This window comes from Oryctolagus cuniculus, chromosome 14 (genome assembly GCF_051225735.1).
Source record: "Oryctolagus cuniculus isolate XC-2025 breed Fujian yellow rabbit chromosome 14, ASM5122573v1, whole genome shotgun sequence".
Classification (NCBI taxonomy): Eukaryota; Metazoa; Chordata; class Mammalia; order Lagomorpha; family Leporidae; genus Oryctolagus; species Oryctolagus cuniculus.
Window position 1 is genome coordinate 96,047,878 of NC_142880.1, and position 19,913 is coordinate 96,067,790.

Consider the following 19,913-nt stretch of genomic DNA (forward strand, 5'->3'; position numbering starts at 1 on the left):
CCGTAATCAGAATCCCTCCCAGCTTCCGCATTTTCTCACCCGAAACCTGTGAGTCTGGCTCCTATGCAAGGAGGTCCTGGCGGCTGTGATTAGGGCGACGGGCAGACAAGCTGGGCGCCCTGAGTCTGATGGGAGGCGCGCTCTCCAGACGAGGGGAGGCAGATAAGAGGCAGCGGTGGGCTGGACACCTGGGGCCAGTACGAGCTGCAAGAGGCCGGACGGTCCCCCCGGAGCCTCCAGGGGAGCAGAGCCCCGGGGACACCTTGAGTTCAGACTCCCAGCCTCCAGAGCACTCCCGCTGTGCTCAGCTCCCTGCTCTTGGCCATCTTCACGTGAGCCACAGGAAGTGAGCTCCCTGGGCTAGGACGCTGCGGGTCAAGCCCACACTCCCTGGGCAGACACCCCCACCTGGCGTCTCTGCGAGGCTCCCTCATGGCATGGCCTCCCCCCAAGGACGCGGATCAAGTAACCCCCTCTGGTCACTGGCCCCGCCTCCTGGAGCACCTGCTCGCTCCCTGAGACACCATGCCTCGCTTCTGAGACGGCGGGAGGCCAGGGCTCGTGTCCTCGGTGCTGACACAAAGCAGGTTCCACGTGTCGGCCTCGCTGCACCCCAGCAGCAGACTCCACTGCCACCGCTGTCCCAGGTTTTGCCTTCTCAACACCAAACGCCTCTTGGGGCCTTGGGCCAGCCTGGCTACCACTGACCTCTGCTCTTGGCCTTCCTGTAACACATCGCTCACCTGCCCCACACCTGCCCCGACCCAGGGACCAGAGCCTTGTGCTCCCTGGGCCCGGGCTGCCCTGCACACAGGTGTGCACACGGCCTGAACACAAGCCTGGAACCCAGCAGGTAAGAGGACAGGTCACCAGGACACCCACCTCCGGTTGCTCCACCACCAACACCACAGGATATGAACACAGACCAGAAACCGTGCGTGCGTCGCACTTGACTAAAAGCCACATAGGCGGCGCGGCTGGCATTGTGGCACAGCGGGTAAAGCTGCTAGCCGTGGTGCTGGATTCCATATGTGTGCTGGTTCGAGCCCCTGCTACTCCACTTCTGATCCAGCTCTCTGCTGTGGCCTGGGAAAGCAGTGGAAGACGGCCCAAGTCCTTGGGCCCCTGCACCCACATGGGAGACCCAGAAAAAGCTCCTGGCTCCTGGCTTCAGATTGGCGCAGCTCCAGCCATTGCAGCCACTTGGGGAGTGAACCAGCGGATGGAAAACCCTCCCCCCCACCCCCCACCCCTGTCTCTCTCTCTCTCTCTCTGCCTCTCTGTAACTCTGCCTTTCACATAAATAAATAAATCTTTTTTTAAAAAAATACACAAGCAAGTGCTTCAGAAAAAAAATCACAGAGAAACAAAATTAAAAGACACATTTATTTGGATGCAGAAAAATTGAAATCTGAGGATAGTTTTTATTTTCCCATAATGCATGTTTTCTATGAGCCTTTGAGTACCTGGTATGCAATAGATTTAGAACTCCTGCTCTGAGATTCTGTTCTCTGTGCAACACCATTTCATGCAGCGAATAGTGTGGCAAGATCGGCAGGAGTGCTCTCCGAACCCTTCAGTGGAAACTCAATGCGTGAAGCTTCTTTGCACAAGGTGGCCACAAATGCGTGGCTGCGTTACAGACGCACGCCAGTGCAGCACTCACGGCGGCCTCGGTTTCCCCTGAGGGGCTCCAGGAACACAAGGGAGCGAGCGTGAGTCTCACTGCCTCCTCACCCAATTTGCACAGACGGGCCTCCGCGTCTCCGTCGGCCGGCGAGACGTCTTGCCACAGAGTGGGGGACAGTGTGTTGGGCCAACCAGCTCATCGCCACTCCCTGGCCCCACGTGTGCCAATAATAAATAAACTCAGCTTGCAATTCCACTGTCCACAGTCATTGTGAAATACCCTCATGTATGACATAGATGCAAAGATTACGTGGACGACAGATCCAAACGAAACTATCTATCCCTAGCGTAGCAGAGAAAGAGGTAGAAAATAGGACAGGGGGCAGGTGGGGAAGATAGAATAAAAAGTTACGAAATGTATCTCCTTGAACTTCCAAAATAATCCAGAGAAACATTTTTTAAAAAGTTATTTCTTTATTTGAAAGTCGGAGTTACAGAGGGGGAGACACAGAGAGATTCTCCATCCACTGGGTCACTGGCCCGATGGCCACAACAGCCAGGGCTGGGCCAAGCCGAAGCCAGGAGCCAGGAGCTTCTGCATCTCCCACGCGGGTGCAGGGGCCCAAGCACTTGGACCACCTTCCACTGCTCTCCCAGGCCACAGCAGGGAGCTGGATCAGAAATGGAGCAGCCAGGACTCGAACCAGCGCCCACATGGGATGCCGGCATCACAGGCGGCTGCTGCACCTGCTAAGCCACAATGCTGGCCTGGGGCAGCGACTTTTAAGAAGATAATCGTTACAAAGGATTCCTAAGTGAAAATAGATACGACTTCTAGAATCAGGACTGCTAACGAATTCAAGAACAGGAAAATGAAAAGAATTTTCTCTCTGGACACACTGACGGAAAGCTGGAACACACAACACCGGCGAAGACCCCGAGAGCAGCCAGAGAGAAGACGCGCTACTCCCGCAAAGTCGTGACAGCCAGGCCGACGGCGGATCTCTCCGGATGACAGCGGAGGGTGGAGAACAGTAGGAAATCAGTAGCCTCTCCAAGGGCTGAAAGACACAACCAACCCGGATCACACATCCCGAGAGATGAGCTTTCTGGGAAAAGAGCGAACAATCAGACCAATGAGACTTCATTAGGCAAATCCCTAAAAAATATCCTCCAGGAGAGAAGACAAGTTTCCGACAAAGAACAAATAACATTAAAGAAGGCATAACAAGGAAATTAAAAATACACAGAGCTACACGTACGGAGCTTCTGTCCGCTCCCAGCTGTGCCAGAAACAACACAAACACAGCATGTGTGCAGTGCAGGGAACACTAAGGTATAGCCCATATTTAGACGTGTTTATATATTCATACAATCAATGAATCAGAAGATCCCATCACTGCCTCAACTTCCTAAAAGACTTGTAACACACACACATTTATTTTCTGTTGCTTTAAATTTGTTAAAGTATATAGTCAGCATTATCCACATCAGCTATGTGAATCCCAAATATTAACAGTGTGAGAGAGAAGGGAGGCGAAATGTTTCTAAATAAACAGAGGTGGGGAATATTATAGTAAAAAGGTCAAATATAAATGACACATGCAAACATCTAGGTGTTCCAGCTGCGGGTGCAGGTTTGCCAGGCAGCACTGTCACCAGCTGTGGGAGAAGCAGTCAGCAGTGGGCGCGAGGGAATAGCGCCCTGGGCGGGCCTTGCTGGGCCCGCGGGGACGCTGCTGTGGCGATGCCGCATCCCCGCTGGCCTGCCCCGGAGTCCCAGCTGCTCCACTCTCACTTCTGCTTCCTGCCAAGGCGCTGGGAAGGCAGTGGAAGACGGCGCAGGCGCTGCCTCCCTGGCACCGCCCAGGAGACCGAGACAGAGCCCTGGCTCCTGGCTGGGGCCAGGCCAGCCCTGGCTGCCGCCGTCATCATAGAGTGAATGAGCAGGAGCTCACGGCAAACAATCAATCAGCAGCGGAAGTGAGCTACTCAGAGCCTGGCAAAACTGGCTATTTTGCTTTTTTTTTTTTTTTTTTAAGATTTATTTATTTATTTGAAAGTCAGAGTTACACAGAGAAGGAGAGGCGGGGGGGGGGGGTCTTCCATCCGCTGATTCACTCCCCAGATGACCACAACAACCAGAGCTGCGCCGATCTGAAGCCAGGAGCCAGGAGCTTCCTCCCGGTCTCCCACGTGGGTGCAGGGGCCCAAGCACTTGAGCCATCTTCCACTGCTTTCCCAGGTCATAGCAGAGAGCTGGATCACGGGGCCGTCATGCGCCGATGCACACCAGCAGGAAGCTGGGTCAGGAGCGGGGCCAGGACTTGAACACGGGCAGCCTGATGGGGGACGCAGGTGTCCAAGCCCCCGCCCTGGTCTGCACGGCTCACCTGCCACCAGCATCCGACTGTCCTAGTCACTGTAACTGCACCCAGGGCCTGACACCAAGTCACAGGCTCCTCTCAAATCTCTCTGCCTACTCCAGACCTCCGCAATTCCACGTCAGCATTAGAGTCCACTTAATAGTTTCTACAATCAAAACTGGGATGTTTAACTGTTTTTAAATTTACTTATTTAAACAGAGAGAGAGAGGAGAGAGAGAGGGAGGGTGGGGGGAGGGATGGAGGAAGAGAGAGAGAGAGGAGAGAGAGAGAGGAGAGAGAGAGAGGAGAGAGAGAGAGAGAGGAGGGGGGGGGAGAGGGAGAGGAGAGAGCGCGCTCCCATCCGCTGGCCCGCTCTCCGAATGCCCACAAGGAACAAGCCTGGGCACCCGGCTGCTGCAGTAGATCAGGCGGCCACGGCTGTTGGCGGCCAGGGTTTCCTGCAAACGTACGTCAACGTGTCTACGACCAACACCAAGAACGCAAGTGCTGGGTTGTGCGGCAGCTGCATCTTCAGTCCCAGAGGAACGTGCACGGCTGTCTTCCGGAGTGGACCCCATGCTGCTTCTGCCAGCCCAGACCACGCCACGCCCTCCACAGCGCTGGGCGCCATCACAGCTCTCGTGTCTCTCCACTCTGACAGGTGAGCATCACTCACTGTGGTCCGAATCCACACCTCCCTGGTGCTTACAGAGGGTGAGCATCTGTGTGACGCGCTTTATAACCTCCTGTAGTCGCACCGATGCATGGCCTTTCGCATCTTCTCCCCAGTTTCCAGCTGTATTCTGGGTTTGCCGCACGGCTCACTTTGGACTGGCCCTTGTATCTTCTTTTTTAAAAAACATTTATTTATGTATTTGAAAGGCAGAGTGGCAGAGAGAGAGAGAGAGGGAGAGAGGGAGAGAGGGAGAGAGAAAGAGAGAGAGATTCCATCAGCTGGTTCACTCCCCAGTAGCTGCAACAGCCAGGACTCAGCCAGCCCAAAGCCAGGAGCCAGGCGCTTCCTCCAGGTCTCCCACGCGGGTGCAGGCCATTTGCAGGGAGCTGGATCGGAAGTGGAGTAGCCAGGACTTGAACCGGTGCCTGTATGGGATGCCAGCACTGCAGGTGGCGGCTTTACCTGCTACGCCGCATTGCCACCCTGCCCCATAAATTCTTACATCAGTTCTTTGTGGTTTGCAAATGTTTTCTTTCACTCTGATGTATGTGGTTCCCTTAACAAGCTCCTTCACAAGCAAAAGTTTCAAATTTGGATGAAATCCAGTTAAGCAACATCTTGCTTTTATTGATTGAGTTTTTGGCATCTGATGGAAAACTCTACCTAGCCTCAGGTCCCAAAGACCTCCTCCTATTTTTTAAGATTCATTTACTTAAAAGACTCACATACAAAGAGAGAGATCGATCGATCTTCCATTTGCTGGTTCACTCCCCAAATGGCTACAACGGCTGGGGTTGAGCTAGGACAAAGCCAGGAGCCAGGAGCTCCACCGAGGTCTCCTACCTGGGCACAGGGGCCCGAGCACTCGGGCCGTCCTCCGCTGCCTCCCCAGGCCATTAGCAGGGGGCTGGAGGGGAGTGAGTGGAGCAGCCTGGGTAGAACTGTCACCTGGACACGGGATGCTGGTGCGGTGGGCAGCGGCTTAGCCCACTGCGCCACAACACCAGCCTCTCCTCCCATTTTGTTTTTAAGTTTTATAATTTTCCATTTGTCGCGGCCCACACTTTCAGCTAATTTTTAGGCAAGGTGTGAGACAGGTTGGAGTGGCCAGCGGTGCCAGCCCCAGCGGTGAAGGCTGACGTCCCTGCACCGCTTGCTCCTGCGCCTTTGTCCGGAACACACGGGGCGCGTTTCTGCGCATCCACCTGCAGCCTCCACTTCCGGTGCCCCGCCCTGCCCCGCCCCCCCCCCCCCCCCGTCTGTGCATCTGCGCCTCCACCAGCACCTCTCTCTCTCAGTTCTAGAAACAGAGAAGTCGGATTCCTCCCACTGCATTCTTTTTCCAAATTATCCTAGAGATCCCAAGGCCTCTGCGCATTCATATACATCTTGGTATGAGCTTATCTGTGTCTACAAAAACATCGCTGGGACCTAACTTATTTTTTAAATATGGTGTCTATAACTCTTCCCCATTCTGAACTCCTCACCAAAAATACCATAAAAGGCCAGTCTGCTTTGATTAAAGTTTCCTTTTCCCCAAATATCAACATAAACACATTCATTTGCTCAATGAACGCTACTGAGCACCACCCGGGTCCTGGGAACTGTGTAGGTTACTGTGTAGGAAGTGGAATACAAGGTCTGGGGCTGACAATTATTAGGAATTTTTAAATGACAGGTTTGTTAAAATGTCCGTATCCAGTGAGCCTTAACTTTCAGCATCCGAAATGGACCTTGCTTTGCACTCGGGAGTGGGGGCTGCCAGGGGTGCCGTGATCAGCTTGGACTAGGGCGTCCACCACCATCAGGTGTGGGGAGCAGCGGCGTGGGCTACGCAGGCAAGTGTCCCCATGGGTGTCCCTGCTGTGCCTCTTAGGACAGGTGAATGAGCCACAGAGTCACTGACTGTTCACCCATGCATTCAGGGAATCAGTTCATCTGGCACCCACAGCACACCAGGCAGGCAGTGAGGGTGGTGTAGGGCGCCATGCCCAGGCAGGCAGTGAGGGTGGGAGGGGGGCGCCATGCCCAGGCAGGCAGTGAGGGTGGGCAGAGGGCGCCACGCCCAGGCAGGCAGTGAGGGTGGGTGGAGGGCGCCACGCCCAGGCAGGCAGTGAGGGGTGGTGTAGGGCGCCATGCCCAGGCAGGCAGTGAGGGTGGGCAGAGGGCACCACGCCCAGGCAGGCAGTGAGGGTGGGTGGAGGTGCCACACCCAGGCAGGCAGTGAGGGGTGTTGGAGGGTGCCACGCCCAGGCAGGCAGTGAGGGTAGGAGGGGGGCACCACGCCCAGGCAGGCAGTGAGGGTGGGCGGAGGGCGCCACGCCCAGGCAGGCAGTGAGGGTGGGTGGAGGTGCCACGCCCAGGCAGGCAGTGAGGGGTGGTGGAGGGCGCCACGCCCAGGCAGGCAGTGAGGGTGGGAGGGGGGCGCCACGCCCAGGCAGGCAGTGAGGGTGGGCGGAGGGCGCCACGCCCAGGCAGGCAGTGAGGGTGGGCAGGGGGCGCCACGCCTACAGGAGGAAGCAGCCCCTGGAGGCCCCATGTGGGAGCGAGTCCGGCTGCAGGCTGCCGGCACCTGGCCAGTGTCCCCAGCACTGAGCTGTACGCTGTAGCGGCTCAGGGGGGCCGTCCAGTCAGGGAGCCCAGGGAGGCCTCTGGGACTGCGCTGGTCCCAGGCCTGGCACCCTCCTCCCTGCCCGCTTCGGAGCAGGTGAGGAAAAGAGAACCTGGAGACCGTGGCATCACCGAACAGCCCTGCCGGCCTCTCCCTCTGAGCCAGGGCTGGAAGCACACGGGAATTAGCAAGGCTCTGGGTCCTGCGGGGCTGCAGTGCCCAGGAAGGCAGAGGGGCTTGCTTCTGGCAGGAGCTTCAGGACTGGGCGTGAGAGGAAGTGTGCAAAGGCCTGCTGGGCACTGCAGCCCAGCTGAGCGGAGGGAGGAGGCCCTTCCTGTCCCCCCTGCCTCTGCCTGGCAGGATGTTCTCTCCTTCCCGCCTTTGCTGGCTGCGTTCTGTGCTTTCCCAGGCTCCTCCTTGCCTCTGGCTCCCTGGGCCGGTTCTCCAATTTTTACTTGAATTTTCTAAAATGCACTCACTGTGGTGTAGAGCAGCCGCAGAGCCACGGGCAAGGTCCCAGCCACGGCTCCCCCCAGGGGTGCAGGCACCTGGCTGTGTCCAGCTCGGCCCTGCACCCCCGGGAGCCCCTGGCTGCACCTCCTGGGAGGCCCAGAGGCTGAGGGAGCACCATGCCTCCTCTCTCTGCCACGCCTGGGAGAATGGCACAAAGACACAGGCCCAAGTAGCAATGGCTGCACTGCAAGTCCAAGCCAACGTCTGCTTCATCCAAGCGTGGGCGGAGGAAAAAGTGGAGAGAAAACGCAGAAGACGTGGGGCCTTGGGAGTGGAGCGTTTTCCCAGAGTGGCCTGGGAGACTGCGGGTGATGCGGCTTCTATTAAGGGCTAGGACTTATTTTTCATTTTCGTTTCCAGAACCGCCAATGTGTCCCAGAACGTGGACGTGTGGAGCCACGCGATCCACGGCCACGCCATTCCGGGTTGAGAAGCTGACATTCTAGAACGTTACTGCAGACAAGCTTTTCACAAATGAAACACTGCTGCTGGAGCTAAGGCCTCACCTCCCCGGCACCCGCAGGCCCTGAAGCTGCCCTGGGCCTGGAAAGAGGCCTGGGCTCAGGCCCGCAAACAGGGCTAAACGTGGCCTTGCGCGTTCCCGACCCGACTCGGGCATCCTCTTGTCTGGACCGCCCCGCCCCACACCTGAGAACTCGCCACTCGGGTCGCCCGGAGAGTGTGACACGGCACCCATCCCGGCCCCCTGCCTGCCGCCTCCGAGGCCCTGCTGCGCCCGCTCGCTGGGCTCGCGCCCTGCCTTCGCCCCCAGCCGCACCCCGCTGGCTGTCACCCTGTCAGCAGAGCCTGAATCTCCCGCTGATGTCCCGCTGGGAATGCGGTCGCCTTTCCCTGCTTGGCCTTCCGCGCTTCCGGCCCTGCCTCTGGCGTCGCAGGTGTGCGGGACAGCGGCGAGGTGCGCGGAGCGCGCAGGGGCGCCCACGTGCCGCCCGGTCCACTACCCAACTCGGAGCTGGCAAACGGGTACCAACCGCGGCCCTCCAGGAGCCCAGGACTCGGGACCTCGCCTGTTGACACAGACTCCCTTCTCCCCGACCCCCCCACCGGCTTGAGAGCTAGGAGTCCTACCTGCCACCTGCCGGGCCGCGGCCTGCGCTCCGCCGCTCCCAAGGAGGACGCGCAGCGGCCTGGAGTTGCGGGGGTCGGGGCGCACCTCTCCCCGCCGCCGCTTCGCCCGGACGCGCGGAAAAGCAAAGCTGGAACGCCACGCCACCACCGAAAGCCGCGGCCTCTCCGGGCCGTAAGGAGACCCGGTCTTCGCGCACGCCCCAGTGAGCCGAAGGGCGGGCCACGCGCGTGGGCTTCCACGGGCAGCCGCTCCCGCCGCGGGTGTCCTCTCACGGCGATGCCGTACGGCCTGGGTCCGTCTCGGCGCGCCGCGCTCCCCGCCAGGTGCCCAGGCCGGCGACGGCCCAGCGCGGCGGGAGGGAACCGCAGCCGGGGTCCAGGGTCTGGCGTGCGGGACGGGTCGGGGGCGGCGGGGAGCAAGGTTGGGGTTAGCGCGAGCGCAGCGGGAGGCCGGGGTCTGCGGGCCGCGGAGCCACCGGCAAATGGGGCTTTCCCGGTCCCGCGCCAGAGAAACTTCGGGAAGCACGTCGGAGGCGGGGCATCCGCGGGAGAACGGGGAATTCCGCTGCCCCGAAAGGAAGCCGGGAGGGGCGAGCGGTCGGGGAAGAGCCGCAGAGGACGTGGTGCCCAGGAGAACGCGCGCTTGGGCCCTGGACGCCAGGCCCCCGGTGCCGCCCTCCTGCCCTGCCCGGGGGTCGCCCAAGGCCCCGGAAGCCTCGTGCGGGACCCTGCGGGGTCTCCGGCGCGCGTGGTTTTCAGGGAGACTTTGTGGCTCCTGCAGCCGGCCAAGAGCCTGGAAGCACTCGCGCGCGTCCCGAGGGCGAGCGGTCTGCGGGTCTGCGGTTCACTTTAGGAAACTTGGGCGCAGTTCCTAAGGACGCGCTCCGGTGGTCGCGGAAGGAAGGGCGCTGCCAGCCCTCGCCTCCACGGCCGCGCCGGGGTGTCCGCGGCCGGGGGCGTCGGTCGCGGCGAGCACAGCAGCCGCGTGGCCGGGTGCGCTGAAAACGCGTGCATCTCGCAGGGCGGGACCCGGGAGACGGCGCGCGTTTCTTCTCGGCGGCCCAGTTGCGCCCCAAACAGTCGCTGCGTTCCCACGGAACTCCACCGGGGGCCGGAGCGGTTAGGCTGCAGAGACGCCGGCGCGGCTGCACTTTTATTGAAACGCCCGGGTCGCAATGCCTCTTCCCAGCCTTGAGCCAGTGCGGGAGGAGGCGGGTCGCGCCAGGCGCAGGGGCGTCGCCGCCCGTCGGTGGCGGGGCCGAGGCCGGCAGGCGCGGGCCACAGCGCCCCCTCGCCGCCCGCGCCTGGCCTCGTCGCCTCTTTCGCCTGCCCGCGCCCCGGAGAGCCCGGGACCCCGCTGCGGCGGCCGCGGCTCCAGCACCCCCACCAGACCCTGGGGCCCGCACACTGGCGGCTTGCTCTTGGTTGCGGGGACAGGGAGCAGGATAGCAATAGCGCGGGGTTCGCTTTCTGCTTCTCCTTTCTGCTGTGCACATGTTGGGGAGGGGGCCAGGCATCGCCCGGGCCGCCGCGGGAAGGGTCGGGACACAGGCCAGCGGCTGCCCTTCCCTGCGTGCTCGCCCATCCTCTGTCTCCCTCTGCTCCCGGTAGGCGGATGGCGACTGACAGCCGCGGGAGCCGAGCGCCCGGCCGCCCCCCCCCCCCGCGACCCTGCGTGCCCGAACGCCGCCTCGCCCTGGAGCGAAACGCCCAGGGCCCCGTGGCTCCCCGCGGGGACCCGAGCTGGAGTTCGGGCCAGCCCGGGGCACGCTCGCAGGCGGGCAGTCGGGCCGGTGACACCGCGCGGGGCCTCCACCCTCGGAGCCTGCCTTTTGGCTCCTGGATTGTTTTGAAGAGGATGAGGCCAACTTCAACCCAATAAAGAGAAAAGTGATTTAATAAAATTGTTTTTAAAGCGAAGCGGAGTTTACCTATTCAGCAGCACGGGTCCTAATGTTCCCGCGTAAGCGTTTTAATTTGCCACAGTCACTACCAATAAAAACCGCACGCAGCGCGACGCGGCTGTGCGACGGTGCGCGGTAGACGGGTTTTATTAGGCGCAGGCAGCAGTATGGAAAAACCCAGATTTCGATGCAGGGGGATAATTGCTGCGAAAACACGCACCGCGGAGGAGGAGGCCGTCTCGAGAGCTGCGGGCGAGGGGAGGGCGCGCGCGGCCGCGGGGCCGGCGGTCACGTGCGCGCGTCTGCTTGTGTATTTAATTGATGTCAAAACCAACTGTATCTGGAGCCGCTGCTCTCCCTTCGGCCCCTGGCGGAGGTCAGGCCCGAGGAGGGGCCGCACCGGAGCTCAGGAAGGCGCAGCAGGAGCCGGGCTTCGGGAGGGCTCCAGGCCCGCGCTCCCCGGCCACAAAAATTACATCCGATTTTCCCCCACTTAATCTGATTGCAAGCGAACCTGCAAGGCTGCAGCCTGACCTGTGGCTGCTTGTGCGGGTCCCAGCGTGCGGGCATCTCACGCAACGCGGCCTCCGGGAGGAATTCGCTCCCAAGAATCCCTAACTTGTCACGGATTGTGTGCGCGGCAGGCGCCCACGGGCTTCGGGGTCTCAGTCTCTCCCCTCCCCCACTCTACCCCCCCCAAATAAAAACACCAGCCGGAGCTGAATTGGGATGCCCCAGGTGGGGTTCCCCTGCCAGGCGCAGGAGGAGCCCGGAGTTCCGGACACAGGGTGCGTGCATCCGGATGCTGGGGGCCTGGGGTTCAGGGGCGTGTAGGGGAAGGGGCGGGCGCGGGGAACAGGAGAGGGAGAGGGGTAGCCTGCCCGGACCGCACCTGTCGGGCCACACGCCCGCTGGCCGAGGAGGAGGCAGCGTCCGTGTCCTCCCAACGCTGCAGTTCCACAGTCCCTTGGACCTGGGGAAAGAGACACAGACAGCCCGGCTGCTCGAGCGGCCCTGGTGCGCGCCTGGCCTGGCTGGCAGCCTGAGCCCCGCGCGCCGCCAGCTGCAGGCCTGCACCCCGGCCGCCCCAGCCCCCGCGCCCCACCCCGTCACCGCGCACGCCCAGCAGGCACCTGTTGGGTGCCCGGACCGGCACACCCCTGAACCCCTAACAACCCCCCGAGCGCCCCCCACCGGCGACCCTTCTGCCCGGTCCACAGATGCCCTCCTCCGGGAGCTACGGTAGGGCAGGGAGGAAGCAGCGTGGCGTGGGTACGCGGAGCTGTGCGGGCGCCGGCCGAGGTACCTGCGGTGCCGGCTGCCCCCGCGTCCCTCTCCGGGGCGCCCTCCGTGCGCCAGGCGGCTCGTCTGCGTCCACTCTTTCCCGCGTTTCCTGAACTCGAATCCGAAGAGGCGTCAACTGATCAAAACAAAACAAAACAAACCTGCTTCGGGGCGGCGTTCATCGGCGCGGAGCCCCGCGCCCAGGCTCGCTCAGGGCCCCCGGGCAGTCGGCACCCCGGGCGCCCGGGCTCCAGGTCCGCGCTCCACGGCCGGCGGCCGGCGGCCAGCGGCCAGCGGCCAGCGGCCAGAGGCGAGGCCGCGCGGGGAGCCTGGGCCCGCGAGGCCGCGATGCCCGGGGAGGGTGCGGGTGAGAGGCGCCCCCATCCTCCCAGGCTCCGGTCTCGGACCCGGGCTGGCCTCTTCGAGGAGGAGAGGCGGACACGGGTCGCGCGTGCCCCGAGTGGACCCGGCCTGGCCCGACTGCGGGCGGCCTCTGCCGAGTCCGCGAGGGCCGAGCTGGGGGCGGGGCAGCGGCCGCCTGGGGCGGGGGGAGGGGGAGGCGGCCCGGGCGAGGTCTGGGGGCCGGCCGGATGGGGGGGCGGTGGCCGGGAGCCTGTGCGAGCGGGAGGGGGCGCGCGCCAATTCGGCAGCTCCGCAGGCTGGGGCGCGGGATGACGGTCGGCTGGCCGGGGCCGGAGCGGTGAGAACGGCGGCTGCGCCACAAAAGCCTGCGCGCCCCGCCCGCGCGCCCGCCGCCCCCGCGCCGCGCCCCTCCCCGCGCCGCGCCCCGCCCCGCCCCCGGCCCCGGCCGGCGGGCGGAGCAGGGGAGGGGCGGGCGCCCGAATATGCAGATGAGCGCGTGACGGACAGCTCCGCGTTCCAATGTCCCTCGGAAACTCGAGCGCTCCTTCCTCAACTCCTCACTCCCGGCTCCAGACTCCCCCAAACCCCGACCGCCGGCCTGGCGCGCGGCTGCGCCCACCGGCTCCGCGCCGCCGCCGCCGCCGCCGCCGCCGCCGCTGCCGCCGCTGCCGCCTCGCGGTCCCCCCGGCTCGCGGGACGCCCAGGCTAGTGCCCGGGCGGGCCAGCCTCCGCCCGCGGCCCGGGTGCCCGCCGCCGCGCCGCCGCGCCCCGGCCGGGCGTGGATGGAGGGCGCCGCGCGCCCTGCCCGCTGCTCGGCGTGACGCGGGCCCCGCGCCCCGCGCCCACCATGTCCTATCCACAGGGCTACCTGTACCAAGCGCCCGGCTCGCTGGCGCTCTACTCGTGCCCGGCGTACGGCGCGTCCGCGCTGGCCGCGCCGCGCAGCGAGGAGCTGGCGCGCTCGGCGTCCGGCTCGGCTTTCAGCCCGTACCCGGGCTCGGCGGCCTTCACGGCGCAGGCGGCCACCGGCTTCGGCAGCCCGCTGCAGTACTCGGCTGACGCGGCGGCCGCCGCCGGCTTCCCGTCCTACATGGTAACCGCTCAGGGTGGGGACGCGGGGCGCCGAGGCTCGGGGGCCCGCCGGGGACGGAGCGCGGGGGTCGGCTGCGGAGTCGCCCGCTGGGGAGTCGCGCCGCGTGCGGAACGAGGGGCCAGGGCGGTGGGCAGTGCGGCCAGCGAGGAGCGGCTCTGAGCTCGGGCCGGGACCCGCGCCGCTTCCCCTTCGACTCCCGGGGTCTTCTTAGAGAGCCCGGGAAACCCGGCTCCCCCGGGGCCGGGGTCTGCGGTGGGTGCTCCCTGGCTCACCCCCGCAGCCTCGCTCGCGTTGGCGTGGGGCGAGGGCCGACGCCGCTGGGCCTCCGGGGCGGCTCTCGGCCGTTCGCCTTTACTTGCGGGGCTGGGGCTCGGTGGAGTCCTCCCCGGGGAGCCTTCGGCTGCGGCTCCCGGTTCGGCCTGGGTCCGCCGCGGACCAGTGTCTGGACAGCGGTCGGTGCGCGCGTGGCCCGCCGAGCGCCGCCCGAAGCCCTGGCTCGCCCGAGCAGCTCCCGCTCCCGCGACCCGCGGCCGGCAGCTGGGCTGGCCCGGGCCGTGGCCGAGCGCGTTTCGGGCGACTGAGGCCAGTCCAGGGGTGGTGGCCGCCACTGGCCCTCGGTGGGATCCCAGGGCACGGGAGGAGTAGGCGCGGCCTGGGAGAAGGCTGCAAATGTCTCGAATTTAAACCTTAAAGGATGAATTAAAATGCTAATTACCGCGTATTTGAAGAATTGGAAACGGTGACTGGCTTCTGAGTTGCAAATTGGATTTGCCCAGCTTTGGAGTGGTGAATGGCGGAGTGGGGGCTCGGGCTGTTTCTTTAACCAAATGAGGGCGGGGAGAGGGGGCAGGGGGAGGCAGCGAGGCAGCCAGCACTTGGAGCGCCCGCAGAAATGGAGACGCTGCAAAACTACCTGTGGGCCTGTGCATGCACGCGCGCGGCTCGGGGGCGTCCAGGGGGCGACATGTCCTCTTAGGAAAGTAAAATAGTTCAAAAATTCCAGAATAAAGCCGCAGTACTTTCTGTGATCCACAGCTGGCCCTTAGGCCCCGCTGCCCTTCCAGCTCGCTCGCCGGGAGAGGCACGGCCCCTCGGCCGCATGGGCGGCCCCCACGCTGGCCCACCAGCCCCTCCACTCATGGCTCTTGTCGGTTCCAGGGTGCGCCCTACGACGCACACACGACCGGAATGACCGGCGCCATTAGCTACCACCCGTACGGCAGCGCGGCCTACCCGTACCAGCTCAACGACCCCGCGTACCGCAAGAACGCCACGCGGGACGCCACGGCCACGCTCAAGGCCTGGCTCAATGAGCACCGCAAGAACCCCTACCCCACCAAGGGCGAGAAGATCATGCTGGCCATCATCACCAAGATGACCCTCACGCAGGTCTCCACCTGGTTCGCCAACGCGCGCCGGCGGCTCAAGAAGGAGAACAAGATGACGTGGGCGCCGCGGAACAAAAGCGAGGACGAGGACGAGGACGAGGGCGACGCGGCAAGGGCCAAGGAGGAGAGTCCCGACAAAGCTCAGGAGGGCACGGAGACCTCGGCGGAGGACGAAGGTGAGCCCCGCCGCGGCCAGCGCCAGGCCTCGGGAGCTTTCTTCCCAGGCGGGGCGCGCGCTGCCCTAGCAGGGCACTCGGCGGGGAGGCCAGGGGCGGCCCGATGCAGGGCCGGGCTTGGGGCGAGGGGAGGGCCCCGGGCCGTCCCCGGCAGCCCACCGACCGTGCCCGCGCCCCCGCAGGGATCAGCCTGCACGTGGATTCGCTCACGGATCACTCCTGCTCGGCCGAGTCGGACGGGGAGAAGCTGCCGTGCCGCGCCGGGGACCCCCTATGCGAATCGGGCTCTGAGTGCAAGGACAAGTACGACGACCTGGAGGAGGATGAGGACGACGAGGAGGAGGGCGTGCGGGACCTGGCGCTGCCCAAGCCCGTGACTTCGTCGCCGCTCACCGGCGTGGAGGCGCCGCTGCTGAGCCCCCCGCCAGAGGCCGCACCCCGCGGCGGCGGCGGCGGCGGAGGCAAGCCGCCCCTGGGCAGCCGGACGTCGCCTGGCGCGCAGCCGCAGGCCAGCAAGCCCAAGCTGTGGTCGCTGGCCGAGATCGCCACGTCGGACCTCAAGCAGCCGAGCCTGGGCCCGGGCTGCGGGCCGCCGGGGATCCCCGCGGCCGCTGCGCCCGCTCCGTCCGGGGCGCCGCCGGGCGGCTCGCCCTACCCCGCCTCGCCGCTGCTCGGCCGCCACCTGTACTACACGGCGCCCTTCTACGGCAGCTACACAAACTACGGGAACTTGAACGCCGCGCTGCAGGGCCAGGGGCTGCTGCGCTACAACTCGGCGGCCGCCGCCCCCGGCGAGGCGCTGCACGCCGCACCCAAGGCCGCCAGCGACGCGGGAAAGGCGGGCGCGCACCCGCTAGAGCCCCACTACCGGCCCCCGGGCGGCGGCTATGAGCCCAAGAAAGGTAGGCTGCCGGTGCTGCGGGGAGGGAGGGCCGGCTGCACGTCCCGGGAAAGTCTGGGTAGAGGCAAGGGACGCCCAGGGATTTGGCGCGGGCGGCTGGGAGTGCGGGCCCTGCATGCGGAGGGGGCGAGAGGGAGCGGAGGTGGGGCCCGTCTCCTGCTACTGCCCCAGTTCACCGTTATTTTGGCTGTTGGTATTATGCGCCAGACTGGCTTTGGCCGAGGCAAACGGCCTCAAAACGCATTTCGCTGGCCGGGCTGAGCTCCGCGCTCCGCCGCGTGAGCAGGCTCTCGGAAGGGGGCAGCTGCGCGCGCCTCTCGTAGGCTCCTGCCTGTAAGCAGAAAACCAGGGCTTTGTCCCCGGTCTCCGCCCTTCGGTGCACGGCCTCGGTGCCTCGCAACTCGGGCTACCCGAGAACTAAAATTAGAGAGGACAGCGAGAACCAGCCAGGCAGGCCAAGCCTCAGGGGCGGCACCAGGGACTTGGGCCCAGGGCGTCTTTTGGCGGGGCCGGGGTCTCACTCACTGCCCCTCCCCCGACAGATGCCAGCGAGGGCTGCACCGTGGCTGGCGGCGGCGTCCAGCCCTACCTATAGAAGGCTGCACGGCGACGCACGTAAGTGGGCGCCCGCGCTCCCGCACGCCGGCTCCGTGCGTGACTCGCTCGTCCTGTCCCGGGGTTGAGGGTGGAGTGGCCCGCTGGGGTCTTCTTTCCCGGCAAAGGGGGGGCCCTCTGCTCTGGATCCCCGTTTTCCTTCTCGCCAGCTGCTCTTTGAAGAAGCACTCAGAGCTGGACTGTCCCTGTGTCGCGATTGCGCACCGCCCCGGTTCTCTGCTTGAGACAAAAGTCGTAGACGCTCAGTCTGGGCGCGTGCGCGCGGTGCGGAGCCGCTGTCACCGCGGACACCTGCTTCCACGCGGCGGTGTTGCAGAGGGAGCTGCAGGCGCGGCCCGGAGCCGGCTAGAGCCGCAGCAGCCGGGCCTGCGGGCGTCAGAGGCCACGGTCCTCCACCACTAGGCACAGTCACCAGTCACAGAGCCAGCAGCCAGGAACGCGGTGCGAGCCGTCAAGTGACTCGTTCTGGTAGTGCGATGGTGTTGGTGCGCCACGGAAGGATTTGGGATGATTTGGTTTTTTCCTTGGTCCACAGGTAGGTGTCACAATTGCTTTGGAAACAAAAAATAATAAAGTCAGCAGGCGGTTTTCTCTTGCCGAACTCGTAAAGCCACAGCTGCGAAGCCCAGATCTCAGACCGATCTCGCTCGCGCCGCTGTGAGCGAGCAGAGCCCCCGGGACTGTGTTGTGGGACGTGCGTAACGTGTTGGCGTAGTGTAGCTTCCAGATGTACGTGTGACTTTCGGGAACAGTCTGTTTTTCTCAGGACCCCTCGCATCGATTGCTTCATCGCCACGGTGTATATTCTGTAGCTGTGCTAGGATGGACTGGGAGAGTTCTTTGTAAAAGATGTACACAGTAGGAATACCACGTGATTGAAGACGTTGAGTACTGCAAGAAGTGGAAACAAATTTGATATTTATTTTTATAATGATATAAAGCTTCTAGTAATTTATGCAAGTTGTATTGCAATGGAATCTAAACTTTTTTTGTAAATAAATTCTGCCTGGTTTTTATTTGGACATTGCTGGTTATACAATCTTTGTTGGTTGTTTAACACGGATTCTTTACTAATTTATATCTCAAATTGTAAATAAAAGCAGCCTAGTCTACAATGCACGCGGTGTTTGGGGCTCGTTTTTCCCGGGGAGTGAGCCTTGGGTACAGAGCCCCAGTGCTGTCCCTCAGCCCCCTGGCGACTGCCTTCCCCGTGAGTCAGAAGCTGTGAAATAAACTCCTTTCGCACGCTCAGAGAGCAGGAAGCGCAGCTGGCGGGAGAGCCACGGCGCAGACGTCTGCCCCTCGCTGATCCCTGTAGAAGTGTATGGCAAGAAAATTAAGGTCTCTGTGCTCTGAATATGCAACATGTCTGCTGGTGTAAAATCCTACAACTTGGCAAAAATAAAACACTCTGCCCTCCCTGCGCCTTTTGCATTCCTTTCCGATGCTGCTCTCTGGTCCTCTTCGGTGAGCGACACTGGAGCATTGCGAGGGTGGACCCCCCACCACCCCGATGGCCGCGACCGTGGCTTTCAGAGCCCCGGTGCCCACTCCTGCCGCTGGGCGCGGGGAATTCGGAATCCTGGAAGGACTCTGGGCTGCCCTATCCAACAGCTGCAGTGAACTCCGGGACGATCCGTGGGCAGCGGGGAGTGGTGCACCCGCTCTCGGGTACCCCGGGGCCGGGGGAGAGAAGTTTGAACAGCCCCGGACCTCACTCACTTTATTACCTCACTCACTTTCTAATTACAGGACAAGTCTGAGATCTGTAGACAAGTAACACATCTTCTTTGATTAGGATCATAAAAGCAACAAACCTGTCACTTTAATTTTCAGCAAAATTATATGGATATCCACATAATATAATTTCAGAAAAGAAATGAACAATCATTTATTTCCTCTCCAAAGATAAATTGAGTGAATATAAGTGACGGTTATAAAACAAGAATAATGGCTCCTTAGATTGCCTTTTAATCAATCATACACTTATTTTTCAAGAGGTTCATCTATTTTATTCCATGATTAATAACGGTGCCGCGTGAGAGCATTATTGGATGCCAGCGGGGGAGGTCGCGGGTGCTTTTAGCTGCTTTGGAATGGTCAGTTGGGGTTCATTATGGGCTGATATTGAACAATTTATAAAATCTTGTCTAAGCATCTGCCAGCTCCAATAGGCCGACGTGTCTGAGGCTGGGAAATTGCTAGAGCAGCTGATATTGACAAACGGACCTCTCCGGCGGCTTTCTGTGCCTTGGAAAAGAGTGGCCTCTTGCTGGGGTCTTGTTCTAAAAGGGTATTTGGAAGTAATCGCGATACTTGAGGCACAGCCAGGAGACAACTGGACACACAGCCCTGCTGGCGGGGGGAGCAGCTGCCTTCGGTTTCCTGCGCACCCGGGGGCTGTGTGTCCCCCTTCCCAGTGGAGGTGGGCATGTTTGGGAGGGAGCTGGTGGGAGAGGGAGGCCTCTCCCAAGGGAAAACCCCACTCTGTGGCAGGGGCGGTGTGTCTGGGAGCACAGGGGATCCGGGAAGTGGCCCTGAGTGCTAACTGTGTGCCTGTTTTGGTTTTAGACACAAAGCCATCAAGAATTCCATACAGATAATGCGTTTCCGCCCGAGGAACCTTGTGCCTTCAAGGTGAGGGTCTAGGGCGTTGATGAGCACTGTGCAGCCTCACAGGGGACGAGTGCAGGCGGCAGCAGTCTCTGTGAGTGATAGGTGACCTTGAGCAGCCCGAAGACGTTTACCGCGGCAAACCAAGGAGACCCGGAAGAAGACCTTCCCACAGACACCCGAGGAAAATGGCTCTGTGTGCCTTCTGGGACCCGGAAGCCCTGGCCCCGCCGCAGGAAGACGGCTCGGCTGGACACGAGGTGCCTGCCCCTCTCCCCCGCCATTCTCCCGGACGAGGGGGGCCTCTCCGCCGGGGACAACCCAGAGCTGCTCCGGAGATTAGCAAGGCACAGGAAGCCTGTTTGATGTTGCTACGCACAACACCTTAACTTACCACCCTGTCTGCTGACCTGAACTGTTTTCTGCAGGACTTGATTTCAAAATACATAAGGACATAAAACCTGCAGGTGTTTGTGGGGGTCGATTTAAAGTGTGTGTGTGTGTGTATGTGTGTGTGTGTGCACGCGCGCGCGCGAGTGTGAGCCAGAGAGATAGAGACAGAGAGAAAGAGAGAGAAAACTAACCAAGGGAAGGGACCATGCTAAAAGCCTCTGGGTTTTATATTTGGGTTTCAAAGGCGCTCACCAAAACCCACTTGTTAGAGAGAAAGGACGCACGTGTTGACCAGGAGG

General features: G+C 62.5%; 2 protein-coding genes across 5 annotated transcripts; one reads left to right on the top strand and one right to left on the bottom strand.

The window, feature by feature from the left end:
* Nucleotides 1-2,083: 2,083 nt before the first annotated feature.
* LOC127488318 (uncharacterized) lies at nt 2,084-13,284 on the bottom strand. The gene is made up of 6 exons (XM_089312850.1): nt 13,183-13,284; nt 12,234-12,491; nt 11,681-11,761; nt 10,893-10,992; nt 8,885-9,721; nt 2,084-2,690 (listed from the first exon to the last, which is right to left on the bottom strand). The coding sequence occupies exons 1-6, from the start codon at nt 13,282-13,284 to the stop codon at nt 2,593-2,595; spliced, it is 1,476 nt and encodes a 491-aa protein (XP_089168976.1). The 3' UTR covers nt 2,084-2,592.
* Nucleotides 13,027-19,693, top strand: IRX2 (iroquois homeobox 2). 4 transcript variants are annotated; one of them, XM_051837023.3, is made up of 5 exons: nt 13,027-13,528; nt 14,687-15,092; nt 15,275-15,994; nt 16,536-16,608; nt 19,180-19,693. In XM_051837023.3, the coding sequence occupies exons 1-4, from the start codon at nt 13,283-13,285 to the stop codon at nt 16,586-16,588; spliced, it is 1,425 nt and encodes a 474-aa protein (XP_051692983.1). In that variant the 5' UTR covers nt 13,027-13,282; the 3' UTR covers nt 16,589-16,608; nt 19,180-19,693. The 4 variants fall into 4 exon arrangements, with proteins under 4 accessions (XP_051692983.1, XP_089169450.1, XP_051692982.1 ...); XM_089313324.1 differs by lacking the exon at nt 19,180-19,693 and adding an exon at nt 16,758-17,725; XM_051837022.3 differs by lacking the exon at nt 19,180-19,693 and adding an exon at nt 17,144-17,725 and having other exon boundaries at nt 13,069-13,528.
* The last annotated feature ends 220 nt before the right edge of the window (nt 19,694-19,913 follow it).

Coding starts and splice junctions, on each gene's coding strand:
- IRX2 (XM_051837023.3), top strand. CDS start 13,283: ATGTCCTATCCACAGGGCTACCTGTACCAAGCGCCCGGCTCGCTGGCG. Junction 15,093..15,274: donor GACCTCGGCGGAGGACGAAG/GTGAGCCCCGCC, acceptor GCGCCCCCGCAG/GGATCAGCCTGCACGTGGAT. Junction 15,995..16,535: donor CGGCTATGAGCCCAAGAAAG/GTAGGCTGCCGG, acceptor CTCCCCCGACAG/ATGCCAGCGAGGGCTGCACC.
- LOC127488318 (XM_089312850.1), bottom strand. CDS start 13,284: ATGGTGGGCGCGGGGCGCGGGGCCCGCGTCACGCCGAGCAGCGGGCAG. Junction 12,492..13,182: donor GCGCGGCGGCGCGGCGGCGG/GCACCCGGGCCG, acceptor TCCTCCTCGAAG/AGGCCAGCCCGGGTCCGAGA. Junction 2,691..8,884: donor CGCGGCCCGGCAGGTGGCAG/GTAGGACTCCTA, acceptor TGTGTCTTTCAG/CCCTTGGAGAGGCTACTGAT.